The 19,546-nt window shown below is 40.9% G+C and overlaps 1 protein-coding gene across 1 annotated transcript; it reads left to right on the forward strand.

Moving 5' to 3' along the window:
* The first annotated feature begins 1,797 nt into the window (after window positions 1-1,797).
* On the forward strand, window positions 1,798-19,065 carry emilin2a (elastin microfibril interfacer 2a). The gene is made up of 9 exons (XM_085378330.1): window positions 1,798-2,057; window positions 2,614-2,739; window positions 5,047-5,237; window positions 5,350-7,299; window positions 14,861-15,199; window positions 16,734-16,787; window positions 17,136-17,195; window positions 17,370-17,510; window positions 18,054-19,065. The coding sequence occupies exons 1-9, from the start codon at window positions 1,897-1,899 to the stop codon at window positions 18,359-18,361; spliced, it is 3,330 nt and encodes a 1,109-aa protein (XP_085234456.1). The 5' UTR covers window positions 1,798-1,896; the 3' UTR covers window positions 18,362-19,065.
* Window positions 19,066-19,546: the final 481 nt, after the last annotated feature.

The raw sequence follows: 19,546 nt of genomic DNA on the forward strand, positions 1-19,546 counted from the left end.
CAGGGCGTATATGAAGTTAATGACTATGAAGGTGTAAGCCTTGATAATGTCATCATGGAAAATGACAATAAGCACGTGCTCTAATCCGCATACAATTAAAGCAGTGAAAACAGATTGGGCGATGTTCTGAACTCGTGAAACTGAAACCTGTTGGCAGCACGCTGTAAATGTCAGTCGTTATTAGTTATAAATAAAGAGAAAGAGTATGATGGCGGTAAAGCTGCTCACGGTAAAGAGTTGATGGTTAATTCAGAGCCCATGACGAGGATGACTGACATGAAGGCAACCCGGCAAGGTGATGAAACTGGACATTTTACACTCATGCTGCCTCAGTAATGAAATGTCCTTTTCTCACTCTCGACACTTTCGGATAAGAATTGCCATGACTACAAGGAGCGCCTGCTGTTTTTATCGCTGCTGTGCTGCCCTCTTCTGGACACTAAAGAAACAACAGTGCCTCTTCACAGCATCTTTTTTTCCTCCCCTCTATCTGAGAAGCCCTAACGTTGAAGTTTGCTGACTTTATAGTGTAAGTTATTTTATTTTTTATTTGTGAAGTGCAAAGATGTTAGCACAGGAAAAGGAGGAAACTCTCAGTAACCCCATTAAAGGGATCTTTCCCGTGAGGGTGGTTGTTAATGTCAGGCTTACCTGACATTTGTTGTTTATTAAACCATTTGAAAATCAAATCCTCAAGAGACTTTTTTTTCACTTATGTAACACACTCCGGCATCTTTCAGTTGGCCGACCTGGTGCAGGCTGTCTGATGAAACACTGCAGTCTTTATTTTTAGGAAATGGCTATCTGTGGTCTGAGAGACCAGACGGAGAAGGGTTAGATCTGTGCGTGTAGATCCATTTGCGTTGTTATTCGTTTCCCGTTCCCACGATGCTTTAAAGAATCCCTCTGTATCCTCACAGACGACCACATATTGCTTTGTATTCTCACCCTGTCTTTATTTAAGTCTCAGTCTTCCCTGGTCGCTGCCACCACCACCACCACCACCACCCTCCCCACCCCATTAATCAGTATTGCGTTAAATGACAGCATCTGTCTGATCAGGGAGAAGAAGTTATACAGTATTCCCTGCACCACGGCAACATGGGCAACGGGGTATCTGCAAGCCATTTCACACAAAGAATCATTTTCACAGCAGCACCATGTTGAGCACGGAAACTCTCGCACTTTTCGCACAGTGCAAAAGCACCGACAATGAATTTCTGCCTCGAGTGCTGTGAATTGAAGCTCTAGTGCAGGCCTATTTAGTGCTGTACATTTTGTCTCTATTCACGTTAATAAATCAGCAAATTGCTCAGTTGGGCTTTAACAATACAATTTGCCCAACAAGCTGATGCAGAAAGGAACAGACTGCACACCAGAATATATATCCTCCCCTTATTCCCATTATCCAACGGAATGTAAATTACTACTGTTATCCCAAGTCATGAATATCATCAACTCCACCACTTCACACGCGTCTTTCAACTCTGGTGGTTGCATTCAAATGACATTACCCTATTATCAGTGAGGTGTGACTTATTGGCTGTTGACTGACTTGACTTGATGCCCGCATCCCCCCTCGTCCCTCGCATTAATTAATCATCGAGTCTTAACCACCAAAACTTAAAAGAATAATTTAATTAAAACTAACCTCAGGGGCTACAGACTGTTTTTTGAATAATAGACTTTGCCCCCCTGGTGTTTTTGGGGGGTGGAGGAGGAGGGGGTGGGCCTTCAACGTCATTCCAAGGGAGTTGCAGTGATTGCGGACTTCCCTCAAAGTTCAGTTGCCGGAGTCAAATCAGCCACAGGGGGAATGTAACTTTGGAGTTCGGGAAATTTGCGGATGGTAATAACAGGGTAGTTTTTTTTTCTGTGGTAGAAATATTTATTTTAATGCGTTTGTTAAGTATGAAGCACAGGCGTGGAGAGATGGACCGGCGGTGGGCAGTTTTCACACTGATTTTAAACTTTCAGCTCACTTACGGGACCCCCTCCTCTTACGGCTTGTTCCACGGGTCTGCAAACACTGGACCGGTACACAGACACAGGACTGGGTAAGCAATGACTTTTGTACAGTTTAGACGAGCTCTTTAAAACTGTCTGTCTTTCAGAAACTAATAAGTGCTTCATGACGGGTGTTTCTGCTTAAAGGTAACGCTGCGCTTTTTTTCTGCCAAACAAAAAAAAAAAAAATCAATCCAGGCTTCTCAGTTACCTGAATGACCTGAGGATTTAGCCTCTTATGGTCATATGTAGTTTGATAGCATTCCCCGTTGTTCTATCAGCCTGTGACTAAATTTGGCTCGAGTTCGCCAGTGTTGCCAAAAGTTGGCGATAAGGTGCAGATAAACCCTGGAACGTCGCTGATTACCTCCAGTCTCTTATGTACAGCAGACCACTGCATTTCCACGTTTTCTGATAAATGAAAATAGACTGGGAATGGACGCCTGACAAAGATCACTGCAACGACGCCTTTAGGGAAAGCTCATAAACCATATGGAGCTTGTTATGAAACTTTTATAGTCCAGCTGCGTTCTTTGGTATATTGCTCTAAATTAATTGCCACTTCTTGCTATACATGCTTAAGTCTTTGTTTATCTCCCTCCTCAGGAACTGGTGCGCCTATATGGTGCAAAAGAACGTGAGCTGCGCCGTGCAGGGGAGTGTGGAGAGCTTCGAGGAGCCCGTGGTGGCCCCCTGCCCAGCCTACCAACCCGACTGCCAGCAACAAGTGGCGTGAGCATCCGGGGAGAAGGGGTTGAGGGTTCATGTTTAGATGCATGTGGCAGAATAGATACAAAATGTTTATTTGGGAGAGAGCTGGAGGCAGAAATGTTCACAGTGGCTGCAAAGCTTCATGGGAAGAAGCAGAAAAAGTACAGCTTTTACAGCAAGTTAAAAAGCCCACTGAAAATAGGCAAAGGGAGGAATCTGTGGGTAAAGCTAGTAAAGAGGAGAACATTACCCATAGTCTACTCATTTCTGTCTGTTGTTGGACTAAATGACAAGCCAGGCTGAAGCAAGTGTTACCAGAAAATCCCCAAAAAGTTCAAAACGTGATGCAACCATTAAATGAGACAACAAAGCTGCGCTTCTTCCAACAAAAAAACTTATGGTGACATATACTACGTAGAAATTTATGTTATGTTGCCATTTTCCATAAGAAGCTATTGTTCAGGTTCACAATAGTGCACACATGGGCAAAATAGGGCTTTACGGCCACAACTGGACTGCAGAGCATCTAAATCCAGCCTGCAAATTGGCAACCTGTCCAGGGTGTACCCAGCCTCTCGGTCTCACCCAGTCCCCTGAATTCAATAACTGAAAGAAAATGGATACATGGATGGATGGATGGATATTTTCCTTGTAATGTGTAACCATGCTATTTGCAATTATAGGCCCTTCTCTTGTCTTAAAAACTCAAACTCAGTATCGGCCTGAAAAAAAAAAGTTGTCCAGCTCTGCTACAGTAGCTGGACACTGCCATCAGGTCTGCACACACCCTGGTTAGTTTGTCAGTATAAGTACTGAAACTAGGCCCAGAGGTTTTCCCAAGCACAGGTGTATAAATGGGATTAACTGTAACTGCCAGCTGTCCAAAATAAAGACTAATATGATGAGAATAAGTAAAATAAAAAAAAGGCTTATAACAGGCAAGTGCTAATATTAATATATATTTGAGCCAGTTCACATTTACTTTTTGATCTATTCCTTTTTTAATTTTCTGCATGTTAAGGTTTGACTTTGTGTTTAACATTTCACCTATAGAGGACATCTTTATGTATCTGCATGTTTGTCCATCTAGTCCTTTGTTCAAATGAGTTATGAGACTCTAACAGATGGTTCACAGTTGCTAATTTGTTAGCATTAGAAAGAATTTAGCCCTGATTAAAACATAACTCAATGAGTTGCTGTAGCTTTCATAACTATTATGGACAAAATAGACTTTGCTATGAGTTTATCTGACAGGCAATTAATCTGGAATCGCATTAGGGTGGCATATATAGGTTATATATATGTATAGGTTATACATTTATATATAAGTGTATAACCGAAATACCCATGAACCTTTGACAATATGAACATATCACAATAAAAATAAAACTTTTCCCTAACCCATTTAAAGTTAAAAGACTTTGATTACCACATCCAATCCCCAAACTTCTGCACTAAACAAATCATTAACTGATCATTGTAAATGGGAATGTCGGCACCAGTGACTGGAATACTTTTAATTTTGTACTGGAAGATGCTGTGTTGCAATTTAATTCATTTTTCTTAGTGAATCATTGTTAGTCCTTAAACACATGCTATCTGTGGTTCTGCTTTGTGATCCTCTTGCACAAACACATGGATGAGAGCCCCTGCTCTGTGGAAAAGATTCCTGGAAGCTGATCATACTTAGGTCACCAGATTTCCAGGCAAGAAGAGCTGGTCATGAGAGGAGACACCTCACCTTATGATACACAGCACTGACTTCATGTTGCTACATGTTAGGATTAGATTTACTTTGTAGATCACAAGCAGACCTTAAAGTGTTGTTGTCACTTGCTTTCTTCTTTTGTTCCTGCTTATTGAGAGTGAACAGTTTTACCAGTGACAGTTGGGAAATGTGTAAAGATGATTGTTTCAGATAGTAACTTTCCAGATGTTTTGCATGACATGACCCCTGGCTTCAGGGAAGTGATATCATCCATTGTTTCTTGGGGAAATGCTTTCTTTGGCTGGAAAGCTGGAATTTTGACGTAGTGAAGATTGAAGGAGAAGCTCTAAAATATCTATGTTAAAAAAAATCCCCCAAAACAGATGTTTTGGTGATTGCAAGAGTGAACCAATTAACAGGTTCTTTTCTTTTTTTTTAAGTAGTGGAGCAGTTTAGCACGGAACATAATAACACTGATAACACTTTCCAAAAGGTCTGGATGTGATTTTGAGAAAGTCTAGTGTTTCCCATTTATATTTATATATGCTCAAGACTTTGAGACTACATCCATATGTGTTTGAACAACAAAACTCATTTATTTCTCTGCTTTTTGTTTACAGGTACAAAACTCGATTTCGACCCACATACAAGATTGCTTATAAGACGGTCACAGAGTTAGAGTGGAGATGCTGTCCTAATTACCAAGGTCCAAACTGTAAAGACTCAAAACCAACCCCTAACTGGCAAACAGTTCAGGGAACGCAGCCTTACCGCCCACCAAATCCTGGACATACAACCAGACACATACAGAGTGAGAAATCAACTTTATACTAACAGTATTTTACTAAACATTAGTATGTGCCACTAACAAAGTAACTCTTACTTATTTATGTTATAATTCATAAGTTATTTCATTACTCCAGGGCCGGAGCGAAGAGAGACCCCGCAGCATGTGACAAGGCCTGGTGGGACAGATAAAGTGCATCTTCTGGAAGGTGAAGTTCAGCGTCTGTCTCAGACAGTCCTGGATCTCCAGTCTGCTTTGACAGGGTTAACTGCAAACCTGCAAGAGGACACAAAGAAGATGCTCATGACACTTCTAAACAACATGCGCCCACCAGACAGTCCCACAGATGCAGCTACGGAGGAGAACCCGGCCGTTTTGGATGGTCATCAGGCCACCAGAGGTGGGATGCCAGGACAGAAGGACATAGAAAAAATAGTCGCTCGTTTGGATGATATCAATAACGTGCTGCAAAGCAAGGATGAAGCTTTGGAAGACCTAAGAGGAATCACAACAAGTCATGAGGGCCAGATACGTGTCCTCATGGATGCCTCTCAGTCTCAAGCTTCACCCATACCGGATTTTGATGTTATACAGACTTACATTGATGGAAAATTTGAAAGCCTAAAGAAAGAGATTGACCAGAATTTGGAGGAGCAAATGGCCAAAGCTCAGAGCTCATGTAATGACAAGCTCCAGAAGCTGCAGAAGACCTGTGAAGATAGCCATGATGAAGTTTTGGACAGGTTTACCAAGTTGATCAATTCCAAGGAGGCTGATCTGCGAAAGGAGATCCGATCGCTGCGTCTAGACTTGGCTGCTGCAGATGGACCTGTGCGAACCCAAAGGCAGACGGATCCATCCAAAGAGGAAAAAGAACACGGTGACCATAAAGACCTGTGGCGTGAGATTGATCGCATTGCAGAGGCTCACCGCATCCTGAATGTCCGCATTGACAATGAGCTGGAAAATCTGTCTGCTCCACAAGAAAGCATCAGCGATTTTTCTTTATTGATTGAGGAGCTGGAGGCACGTATAAATATCACAGAACTAAATGCAGAGACTCACTGCTTCTACATCGAGGAAAAGCTAACCCGTACAATCACAGAGGAAGTGGCAGCTCTTCGGACGCTTCTGGATGGACGTCTGAACGGCATGGAGGACCAGTTTACGAACATGCTGGTGGAAATGAGCCAAAACAATTTCCCTGGGGAGTTTAGTGACTCTATTAATGCCATCCAGTCAGAAGTTAACAACAACAAGCTCCTCCTCCAAGGTTTGGATGACAAGGTTAACACTGTTGGAGAGTTGTGCTCTGCAGGATGTTCAGGCTCACAAAATACCGCAGGACAGGTAACTTCTGCACCTAAACTTAATGGTCTAGAAAACATTTTGAAGGACCTGTATCGGTACAGAAATGACCTGGACGTCCTTCACACAGATGTGAGTTCCAACACAGCCAAGCTCAGCCAACTTGAGAATTTTGTTCAGAGGTACTCAGGAGCAGCAGAGAGAAGTGTGCAGACAATGGATGACTTCAAGAAGGGACTGAATAATCTTGAAAACAACGTACTCGGTCTGTCTGGCGCTGTTACTGGTTTAAGTGATTCCTTAGGCAAATACAACCAAGATATGCAGAAAATAAACTCAACATGCTGCTATGCTGAGCAGAGAGGCGAAGGCAGTACAGCACAGGACAGCTGGAGTACATCTGAATCCACTCAACGTAAGGTGGGGGAGCTGGAGGACAGACTCGATACGCTTAGCAGACAGGTGTCATCTGAACTGGGTGAATGTAAACAGAACACACAGGGTGTTTCTGATGGCATCTCCGCTGTGGATGGACGTGTAACCCGACTCGAAAAGGTGTGTGGAAAGTTAGACGGAGTTTCTGCTAACATCAAAGACCTGAAAGATGGGCTAGAGAGACATGTTGCCGGCCTGCGGGACTGCGTCGACAGAATGAACATCACATGTGGAAATCACGGAGCAGAAATCAATGCTCTGCAAAAATCCTTGCAGAAGTTTCAGGGACAGCTATCCGCCATGGCCAAAAGTGTTTTGAAGGACGGCGGTGACAAAGAGCCAGGTGAGTTGATAGCAATAAAACAGTTCAGTCTTTTTTTTTTTTTAAATCGCAAACAAACTTTTAATGGACAGCTGTGACATTCCTGTCCACACATTAATATGGTCACACCCAAAATGAAGCTTAAAAGAGCATAGTAACAAGCACTCTGGTCATCGCATCAACCAAACACAACAAAAGATGAAAGTGTTCACAGCTTTTTAAAGCGTAAACACGCAAAGGCTTTAAAAAAAATGGCCTGACAGAGTCAATCACTTAAACATGAATCCAGATGCATTCTTCTGGAAGTCTTTCCTGGAAGACATTCAGTGTTGCACTCATTTTCCCAAAAATAATGGAAATAGCTGTCTAAAGAATGCAAAGTCAAAAAAAGATGAAGTTCAGACACTGATTACTTTAATCTCTGCACACCAGTAGAGTGCTGCTAACATGGACTAAATGTCAAAATATGAGTTCCAAAAGTTGCCTGAATCATCCCCCCCAATTCTGACTTGGAAAGAGACGGAGAAGGAGATCTTACAGACGCCCTGTGAACATCTGACGCGCACTTTGATAGAAGCACAGTGACACTTTCAGAGCCTAAAGGTGAATACGGGCATGTAGGTGGTGCTTGTGAAATGAAACAACAGCAGCTGTGGCAGCAAATGGCTTTCGTGTGATCTGTATGGCAGCAAAGGAGTGATACTATCAGATTAATGAGGCACAGTAATGAAAAGGGTGTGCTGGAAGTACAATATGAAGCAACGAGAAGAGTACGCCATGTGCCTTTTGTAGCATTTACAAGTCGACTGTCTCAACTAACTAGCAGGCTTTGCTTCATTAGCGGGCAGAGTTATCACGATAGGGAATCATGACAGTAATTGGAGTCAGATTATGGCACAGTTTAGCCACTTAAGGGTCCATTAGTTCAGGGGATTCCCACATTAGTGCAGTCAAGCACTGAAATTAGCCAGAAGAACCCAAGTAAAAAAGTAGTGGCTACATGCACATAATCTTTTTTGTCAGCGTCCTGCCTAGTTTTCACTATCTGAGTTTATCAAGTATGATTAACATCTGTGTAAACACAAACTTTTCCTGTGGATAATCTCCACATAATGCTGGCTTGGTTTACGTGAAGGCTTGAACAGCTACAGGGTATTTCTCAAAATGGGAGGGCACAAGTTCACTGAGCCTCCCGTGCTTGCCTCCAGCATGTCATTCAATATGTCCCAGCACTGAGAAGCAGAGGCCCACATTAGAGACTTCCTGTGGCTTAGATTTGTGTTGTCCCAGGAATCCCCCTTTTTTGTACAGGCAATGAAACATGCAAATGAAATCTGAAAAATTTTACAGCCATTCCAGTGCCTATGATGATTTACTCACAGTGTTACGTGCCTTGTTACTCCGTGACGTAAATATCACTTAAACACTCAACAGACTGCTCCTTCTCCCCCAGTCCTTTCATGAGTTGTGAGGTCTTCTTTCTTTCACCATAATTCCCCTTTATTTGCAATACCACAGAACTGCGGACCTCAACCTCAGCTCCCAGTCCCTCAGTACACATACCTCTACCCCTCCCTCGTTTCTTTCTCTTTACACATGTACACATACCAGCCTCGAGAGATTCCCGCAGGGTGACCTAAGCCCGATGTGTGGAGTCTGGTCCTCATTAAGGGCCCTGACTCACCGCTGGAGTCAGTCTTGATGGAGAGGGGAGAAGAAGGGCTCCACACCCAGGACCAGATGCTTCAGCTACCCTCAGCTGTGATGTCATGACTGGGGCCCCATTACCAGTCCCTCCCACATTATTCTCCAAAACAATAGAGCGATAGGGAGCTGCGGAGAAAAGAGGGCCGATGAATTGTACCCATTTCAGCATTTGCCAAATATGGCCTGTTATTTCCAAACAAGGATGTTTGATTTCATTATCTTACCAGGAACATTAAGCTTGGTTTATAATCAGAACCCCCACTTCCCACCTTTCCAACTTCAGATAGAGGGTGGCTGTGTCAGCTATTCTTTGCAACTTTCTGAGACAGGCAAGCTGGCATTCACAATCACTTCTTACTGTGATTGGCCTCTTGAGGTGAGAGAGGAGCAGGGAATTTTAAGCTACCCAGCATTTTCTTTAATCACTCAAGTTTGTCTGCTATTTGTGGCATTTTTCATATGTCCGTTTTAGCAAAGAGACATTTATCGCTTGTGTGCACCATTATTTCAGTCTATACTGTAGCAACCTGCTAACCTAACTCAAAGAGGGAGAAAACGGCTAGCTTGGTTCCAAGACAAATTAACTGCAACTTCCTGGAGTGTCAACTTGTTGCCTGGTAACTGGTAACTGGTTTCCCCCCATAACATGCTAAAGTGTCACCGAGTTGCCATTTTTCTACTGATTTAACAAAGATACAGCTTGTTAAATAGAACATTTCTGAGAAGCTGGTCGGCAGGACACCAGGCAACCTGTTTCAAATTTTTCTTCCAGCCTACATTAGCAAACTGCTCGAGGCAACTCACCTAAATCTCAGCATGAGCAGAGTAAATAAGCTTACTGTATTTCTAAAAGTGTCAGAATTTTTCCCTTCAAAGAGTAATCTCATTTTCTTTTAGTCCTAAATCCCACAAGAGAGGGAGTTGGACTTTGTGGCTCGAGATTTAATGGTTACTTCAAGTTTGGAAAGGAGAGAAATTGTCTAAATAGAGATAAAATATCCACAAAAAATCCCTGCTCTGTGGGTGTGGTGGTGGCTGAGAGCCTACTGAAATGTTTCCTCTCTGTGTTTGAGCTCATATTCTCCACACAGTCATATGAGGACCCAGAGGAGGCTGCAAACAGATGATGTGTTGTAATAACATAACTGAAAGATTGACTGGAATAGCTTTGCCCTTACACAGCGTGACTGTTGAATTGGAATTGTGTGACTTTAGTTTTAAAGTGTTGGCACTGCTTAGCCCTCAGCAGCTGCTCCTGCTGCAGAGGTCTGCCACTACTGCTTTTGTTTTTTATATCTAGTTGCTTTCCCTCTGAGAGGGAGTTGTGGTTAAGAAGAAATTACTCTGTGGAAACATTCAAAAGTCTGTGATCTACCAACGAAATCTGAAATTACACAAGAGATTTCAATCTCTCAAGAATTGGCAAACTAGTTTCATACAGTCATGGTTAAAAAAAAAGGAAAAAGGAAAGTACAGCCTTTGTTAAGTATAAAGTTTTACATATCAAGATATTTAAAAAAAAAAACTCAAGTACTTATCAGGTCTTAAAATAAGGTAAATACATTCTGCATTCTGGCTAATGACATGGTGTCGTTAGCCAGAACTTGTTAAGTCACCTTTAGCAGCAATACCTCAAATGAAAGATTTCTACGTGACTTTATCAGACTCTCACATTGTTGTGGAGGAATTCTGGTGCATTGTTCTTTTCATTGAGGTTTTCATTCATGCACAGCTCTCTTAATGCAAGCCACATCATTACAATCTGAACTTTGACTGGGTCACTGGAAAACCTTGATCCTTGTCTTTTTCAGCAATTCACCGTCCTGTTGCATGACCCAGTTTCAGCTAAGCTTTTATCTGTCTGACAGATGGTCTCACATATAACCAGTGTTGGTCAAGTTACTTGAAAAAAGTAATCAGTAACTAATTACTGATTACTTCCCCCAAAAGTAATCCCGTTACTTTACTGATTACTTATTTTCAAAAGTAATTAATTATTTACTTACTTCGTTACTTCGTTACTTTTTAAAAACACGATTTACAACCTGAATAGGTGATAAAGCGATAGATCTTTCAGCCCAATTCTACTTTTTCTGCATAATCCATCATACAAAATGTAATCAAATGGACAAGTCCCTTTTTTTAACTTGTTTTATTAGTTTTAATCTTTTAACTTTATGCATCAAGCAAACATTAAATGATATGCACCATTCTCTGACTTGAAGAAATTAGTTTAACATTTAAACCTATTTTCTGCACATCCCAGCATATAAAAGAAAATATTTTTTGTGTTTACACTCAGTCTTTCAAATAGATGCAAGTAAAACACAGCAGAAAATAAATAAAGTCAAAGACTAGCGGTCCTGTTGCTCTATTTTCACCTGTAAAGCAGGAGTAGGGTAGGCGGAGGTGTGCCCTGGTGCAGGTGAGCCGCAGCGGTCAGTTGAAGAATCCGCGAGTTTCTCTGTGAATTTCCCATTACGTCATTGCGCACTCGATGCTTGTTTAGGGGGGGGTTTCGCTGTAAAAAGAAGTTTTCTTCCCACGCACAACGAACACTAATGTTTTTGTCACTTTTTATGGAATCAAACTCAGAATAAGGTCAGTACACGCTTTAAACGCTGCACGCTCATACTGTCTCCCGTACTTGATATATTATCCATTGTTGATCTGCACACAGCTGTTGTCTCAAACATCGCACTCGCTTACGTCATTGTCATGAGACATTCTCGCAAAAAAATCACGGTTTTAGTAACGCAATAATGCAGCGTTCCTACAGGAAAGTAACGTTTTTTTGCAGTCACTGCATGGTCTGACTTGGGGGAAATTTACTGGACATACACTCCTAGGAAGATTGGCAACTGTCTTGAATGTTTTCCACTTCAGACTGAAGAATAATGGACTTCAAATTATTTGGAAATAGCCTTATAGATCTTCCCAAATCATCGGGTAGCAACAGTCACTTTTCTGAGATCACTGCTGATGTCTTTCCCCTCTTGGCATTGTGTTAATACACCCACGAATACTCCAGACCAACAAACTGCCAAAACCTCTACTTTTATAGAGGCGCTTACACATGATCAGTTAATCAAGTGCATTTGATTACCAGCACTTTTGTGCTACTTATCCTCTTAATTCCTGTGGAAGCAGAAAGGGTGTACATAGCTCTCTGCGCATTCATAATGATCCTTTCATCTGAGGTTTTATTTACCTCATTTAAAAGACTGGGTTATTGAAATGATGTCCTAATATGGAAAACCTTAGAAATGAATGAGTGTTTTTTAAACCATGACTGCATATGTTATTAGGAAATTTTAAAATATGAAAAAAATACTTCTGTTTCAAATTTATTTAGTGACTAGCCAGAATTTTCATGCTGAATTTTACAATTTAATGTGCAATATGTTTTTTTCCTATTCCTTTTTTTGGAGATAATCCCAGCCCAGCTCAAATCACATCCCTGTTATTTCTCTCTGTTTTCTCTGAGTTGCTCACTTTACTCCCTTGTCGCGCTGCTTCTTTCCAGCTTTTACTTTCAATTTGTCCTTCCAAGAAAGCCAGAGGACTTTCCACCTCTCTCTCCACCCTGTCCTGTGAGTGTCTAGCAATGGACAAAGGCAACAGAAAATGAAAAAGGAAAAAAAATCACTGTTGTTTTAAAGCAGGGATAAATTAAGGGCTTTGATTTCATGGATCAATGCTTTGCAATTGATCATTTAGGCTTTATATTGAAGAGACAGGCAGGAGGATTAACTGTCTGCGGTGATGAGGAAATACACACACACAAAAAAGACATAAAAGGCCTTTTGAAGTCTCAGGTTGTCTGATGTGAAAGAATGGAAAATTGTAATTGACACCAAGGCGCACACTCACACATACGCACTGTATAATTTTAGTCATCACCAGAATTTTGAGGTGGTGCCACAATTTCCCCCGATGAGATATCTGAGTATGTGAGGTGAGGTGTTTCCAACTCTGACCCAGGAGCCCATCTGGAAGTCTTCAGAGGAGACTCTCATACACAAGAGGAATCCCAGAGGTCTGCCATGCAGCGCACAATTTGAGCCTCCCATCATAAATATTACAGTAGGAAAATGGGGTGGAGAATGAAATTGTGTCCATGTGCATAGCAAGAAAGATTAGACTCTGAGTGATGCATTATTGTAAGTGTGTAACAGCCACTCCCTGCATCATGACCCTTGGCACCATTGCACGATCAGACTGTCTGCCACAATATCCCATGACGATTTCAGTCACTTGTGAACACTCACGAGATGTCACCCAGTTCTGCAGAGGCGCAAGTGACTAAAGCATTACCCTTTGGTGTCTCAGTCTGCCTGTAAGCAATAACATCTGGTTTTGGTGACGCCTTTGGTTGTACCAGCATGCATATGAATGTGTGCGCTTTTCTCTGTGCTTTTCGAATTCGCGGTTTCCCCCTCAGTGAGACACAGGCTGAGAGCTCATGGGAAATATGCACTCAGGCAACCGGCACCCTGGAGAAGGCATGGGGAGGAAATGAATGAGAGATTTCTGATTATCTCAGTACAACATGATTGCTGGGTTTAATTTGTTTTTGATTATACAGTACATGTGGTTTCTGAGTAGCTTGGAGTAAGAAGGACGAATTTTGTTGACAGGTAGATGATGTTTTATTTGATAAAACCAGAATGCCTGATTACTTTTATAATCCAGAGTAACAGCCAGGCTCTAATGTAATATAGTTGCTTTCAGGTAGGATTGATCACTGGCTGAATGTGCAGTTGAATTAACAGTTGACTTTTGATTTATTATATTTGGCTGCAAGAGAACTTACAACTGTTATAAATGATTTTTTTAAAGCTATGGTACAGTACTGTACAAAAGTATTATCTTTACACATTGCTAGGAAAAGATAGCTGCAGAGATTTATTGAAATAGGTGCAAACATGGAGATATAGTACATAAGGCAAAAAGACAGTCTGTACATTTCTAATAAGCCTGAAAGTCAGCAGAGCAGGAACTTTCTTAGGCAAACCTTCTGGTAATTTCTTTAAGTATCTTCAGGAATACTTCTCCAGGCTTCTTGAAGGACATCCAAATTTTAAAATATGAAAATCAGATGTTCTGAAGGAGGCATTGAATGTTGAAATGTGTTGGTATTTTTTCTGCATTCATAATTTGAACAATTTGACAGGATCCACAACACCACTGGCTAAAATTCAGCTCCAAATCATGACAGCGTCTCCATCATGTTTTACTGATGGCTCTCAAACTTAGAACCCAAATTTGAAATTTGGATTCATCACTCCAAATGTCACTACTGATTTTCAGTCCAGTTCTTGTGTAGTTTGACAAACCTCAGCCCCTTGCTTAAGATGGATGGATCAACTGAAGTGTCATCTCTGAGATTCTTGGTCAGGTATTTGCTCTATTTATTTTCCTGTTTCAATTTTTCATAGCTTCCACTAAAGAAATGCAGCCGACTGCAGTAACAAGGTACCTAAAGATAAACTGAATATCAGTTATTTGCTGGTTATAAACACTGGTTCTTCCCTTGAATTAGATTCATTTTTCATCCTTGTATGATTCATAGGTCAGTATTAAGTGGTTCAGCAAACAAAAACAAACAAAAGTTCCTCGGAAAATGTCAGGTACCAGGACTGGACTGTTAATGAGTGCGAAAAGGAGATTTATATGTCTATATGTCTGAAATGTTTTATACTGTGATGGTCAACATGGGGGCATGTTGCTAAATTGGTATTTAGCTCAAATCCTTACAGTGGATAAATTCACCCATGAAGCTGCCAGCATGGCTGACAATGCCAGGAGGAGCACGACAGCTGATCTGACCATTAATCATGATCTCTGTCTCTTTTTTGTTTCATTTTCCAAGGAATGACCGTAAGACCAGGACCAGAGATGCCTGCGTCTTTGCCAGACAGAAACAGAATCCAACAAATCCACATTCCTATCATCATCGACCCTGTGCAGACCAACCCCAGAACACCATACAGCCCAGGCCAACCAGTGCAGCCAAACACACACAGAAAAAACATCAGCCCGCCAAGACAGCCTTTCAGTCCTCGGCAACCAGGTGTGCCGACTGTGCCTGAGATTTCTGTTGTGGAGATGGGAGAGGCAGGACCTCCAGGATACAGCCGCAGGGTGACTGTGCGAAGAGGGTCTGAGGACTCTTCCAGAGACCGTGTTGAAGGGTTTGCAGGAGCACCAGGCGAGTAGTCTTAAGGTCCATGATGACCTCTGGTATCGTCTTAAGCATACAGCTGAAAATCCACTATGAAGGTGCAGGCCTTATTTTATGATGTGTATGAAAATCTGCAATCTAATTAAGTCTAACTCAAGGCCTCTCGAATTTACAGCACAAAACTAATTCAGTTGTATATGAAATACAAATCCAACTCTAAAATTCTAAGGGCAAAAAATCATGCTGTTTTTGTTGCTTCTGCTACATGCAAGGTAACAGACCCAACAAAGGTGCATCACTCCCACATCACTATTTGAAACATGAAGGATTACTGCAGTCAAGGGACCTTTTTTAATCAAAAACACAATATTTTCCTAACCCTGGCCAAGGGTGTTGTAATGCTGGGCCAGGGTTAGGAAGTCAAAAAAATGCAGCAACAGCAAGTAGAAAAAAGCAAAGCCAAGTGAAAAACACAAAGTAAACTCAAGTCTAACTTGGAAACTTAGATGGATCTGTCCTGCTTTGTATCAATAGTTGAGGCTGCTGGTGGTGTATTGACACACTTTGGACCCCTTACGACTTAATGAATATTATTTAAACACCACAACCTATCTGAATATTGTTGGCTCAAATCATCTCAAACGGGTTTCCTGAACCTGACAGTGACGTCACTGTACTCAGATCTCAATCCAATAAACCACCTTTGGGATGTAGTGGAATGGTAGCCAGCATATCTGCAGCAACTGTGTGATGCTGTCATGTATATATGAATCAAAATCTCTCAGGAATGTTTCCAGCACCTTGCTGAATCTGTGCCATGAAGAATTAATAATGCGTGGACAGTTGTTTGTCATCTATGTGAAGGTTTTCATTGGGTGCCAAACCAAATCAGAAGGAAGAGGACGCCGAACATAGATTTAGGCAGTTTGGGGTTTAATTATTTAAGCTGTATGTAGAAAGATTAAATAAAATATCAAACAAAACAAAGGCTTTGTTCTAGCCTCAATGCTTTTTGGCAGTAAAGGAATAGAGAACAGCCTACGTTAGTCATATTGTTACTGTTTACTGGTAGTGTGGGAGAATTAGCCAGGGAAATGCCAATTAGTCTTACCCCCCTTACTTGTAAAACAAAAAAACTTAAAATTCACCCACATCTTTGGGCTTTTGGATGGGATGTGAGATTTGTTTCAGCTTTTCAGTTCTTTATTGTTGCATATTTTTTCTTTACTGCCATCTGAATGCTTGTCATAGGTTGGTTTTTAATTCAGTCTGTTTTTGGTTAATAATAAATACATTTAAATGTCAGTCTTTGTGGAAACTACAGATGCTTAAATCTGATTTTAGATGGCATTATCTTGAAACAGCTGGGAAAAACAATCTGCTTCCAAAAATCCACAATTACGAAGTCTAGAGTTCTTGAAGTTTCTTGGAATCTCTCACACAGTGTGCCATAAGATCCAGATGGAAAACCAAAGAACTGTATTTGGCAATACTACAGATCGACCCCGTCTCTTCAGATGACAATAAAACATAATATTTTTGTCATCTGTTTCTCTTGCAGGCTATCCTCCTCTGAAGCCTGTTTCTTTCATGCCTCAATCAGCCAGACGCCAAGGTATTTTACCAGTTCATTATCAAGTTACATCACATGCATCTGCAGGCTTCTTCTACTGTATCAATGTAAAAGAAGAAGCATTGGAAAAACTGTGAATAATTTCTAGTCGGGGAGTGCGAGGGAGTGGGAACTGGATGTGTTTCTTTAAGGGTGTGTGGGCAGATTGTGCAAGGATTTTAGTGCGTCTGCAAGCATTCACCAGAAAGTTTTGTATTTTCTTTATATATATGTACACACACACCAATGACAGATTTATAAGTATAAAGATATAATAATAATAATACATGATGTATTACGTATTATGTAATAATACATAATGAGTTAACATGTACTGTGTGTGCCTTGTAGCTCTTACAGCAGTAAAGGTGCCCTGGAACCCGGTTTATCGAGCTCCAGCTGATTCACCAGGTAAACCTGTCCATGTTTCAGCAAGGATTAAAGGCATTACAAAAAGAATTGAATTTATGATAGATACATATTACATACATATTGATTCTGATCAATTTAAATGCAGCAATCATGTATTCATTTATCCATCAGTTGAAACACTGATTGACGACATTCCTGTCTGTTTGCATCCAGTTTCAGTCGACAATAGCGCTTTGGCAGACACCTTCTCCTTCTCTGCCGGCCTCACTCAGCAACGTTTCTCTGGAGATTTTGGAATCATTCGCTTTAACAGAGTCCTAGTAAATGACGGAGGACATTACAATCCCAGCACAGGTAGATCCACACATAAAAAAACAGATTCAGTATTAAAAGGATTGTAACATTTGCTGGTATCATTGTGATACGTTGATAATACGCAGATATGTCGTCTTTTTGCATAAAAATGTGCTGTTATTATGAGCCTGGGCACTTAGTTGTGCTTTGTACAAACAAACAAATAAATAAAACATTAGTTAGGGATTATTTTCAGTTGTGGATTAATACGAAATGTGTTCTCTCATGAGTATTTGAAGCAGGACTGTGAATATAAAGATGATTCAAAATAAACTGCAGGACCCGTGTTTGTTATAACTGAGGAATGACTCACCCAGCACAGCAGAGTGGCTAATTGATGTGTTTTTAATTCTTAATTGGGTAACAATGAAGTCCTGTGACACAGAGGAATTGGATAATTCAGGCTTTGGCTACAGAGCCAAAACTCATTAGGATCAATTCATTGCAGGTCCATGAATAGGGAAGAGACTTAGAAACCAAGAGTACTAATCAGTAACATTATTGATTGAACCCAGGCTGAATCATTCCTGTCCTCACCCTCAGGGATCTTTACTGTACCGCTGGATGGCCGATACCTGATTTCAGGTGTGCTGACCGCAAAGCAGGGCGATCGTGTAGAGGCCGTGCTGTCTGTGTCTAACCGCAGCGTACAGAGGCTACAGAGCTCAGGCCTGACTGGTGGTAATTGTGGCTGCGGGGGTACAGCATCCTTTAATGTAATCCTACCGCTGAGGAAAGGAGACCAAGTGGCTATGGTAAGAACCGAAGGTCAGCTGGCCACAACCGAAGCCAGGGAGATCCTGTCCACCTACAGCGGCACCTTTCTGTACCAGCCACAAGCCAAAAGATAGCTGGAGCTCAGGTGGAAAGTAACGACGAGGACTACTTTGTTCCCAGACATGTGGACTGGAGGAAATGTTGAAGTGTTGAAACCACATTTTTAAAACAAAAATTATTTGCTGTGATGCAGCTGTTTTACCTGTGTGAAGATCTTTAGTTATAAATTCAGTTAAAAAAGCTGTTATATGGAATTTGTAAGCAATTTTCCAAAGACACCTGATAACAAGAAGCAGGATTTGTATCTAATATATTTATCAAGATTAATGTTTGTACCACCTATTGTAAATGTCTTGTGTAAAAGTATAAATTAACACTTTTGTAAATTTTGTTTTAGCAGCAGCATTCAGAGACTTGGCATACAGCATGGTCAACAATCATTGGAGCATATTTGTAGGTTAGCTGTAAATATGGACTCACGTCATTTTAAAAGTGCTCTGGGTGATTAGGAAATCTGCACAGAGAGATTAATGAGGAAAGACTTAGCAACACAAGATTTTATTAATAGTACAAACTTGGCTGGCTTCTACTGAAGAATACATGGTTAGTGAGCCCCCTCCTTTTTTCTTTTTTGGTGATTATGTAAAGTGGGTGGGGATGATAAATAAATTCCCCCTTTCTCACTCCTGAGACTGACTAAAATTTTCCAGCATCAAACTGTAAGAAGTATTTAGCTTTCAGTTCAGCCTTTGTTAACCCTTAAAAAGGAAAAACTGATATTTTAATTAAAAGCTGAATAAATAAACACTCTGGATTACCATTTTGTATGATTCTTCTTATCTTTATATTATTTAATAAAACCAAGCAAAACCTCTAAAATGACATGAGGGACTTAACCTGCAGTACCCTCATTAGCGTACTGTTACTTCAAAGTACGCAATAGGGCAGGAGTTACTCCACTTGCCTCTGGTTACTGTTGAACTTTTGGACTCAGACTGCAGAAAAGAAAAATCACAGCACGCACATAACTGCATTCATTTAGAAATTTTATTTCATACAAACAAGACCATAAGCCACATGTTAGCTTCATTAGGCCTGATTTTTTTTTTTTTTTTACTTCTTCTTACAGTTGATTTTGTTCTTCAAACCACATTTCTATTCAAATGAAACACAGCATACATTTAATGCATTTTCTGCTGGTCGGACACAAATACCAAGCATTACATCCAAACAAAAACGGAACAAAACTTAAGTCACAC

The sequence above is a fragment of the Diplotaxodon limnothrissa genome, linkage group LG18 (assembly GCF_057381915.1).
Source record: "Diplotaxodon limnothrissa isolate DT_005_m linkage group LG18, D_limnothrissa_male_GT1.1, whole genome shotgun sequence".
Lineage (NCBI taxonomy): Eukaryota > Metazoa > Chordata > Actinopteri > Cichliformes > Cichlidae > Diplotaxodon > Diplotaxodon limnothrissa.

Coding starts and splice junctions, on each gene's coding strand:
- emilin2a (XM_085378330.1), top strand. CDS start 1,897: ATGCGTTTGTTAAGTATGAAGCACAGGCGTGGAGAGATGGACCGGCGG. Junction 2,740..5,046: donor GACTGCCAGCAACAAGTGGC/GTGAGCATCCGG, acceptor TTTTGTTTACAG/GTACAAAACTCGATTTCGAC. Junction 5,238..5,349: donor TACAACCAGACACATACAGA/GTGAGAAATCAA, acceptor TCATTACTCCAG/GGCCGGAGCGAAGAGAGACC.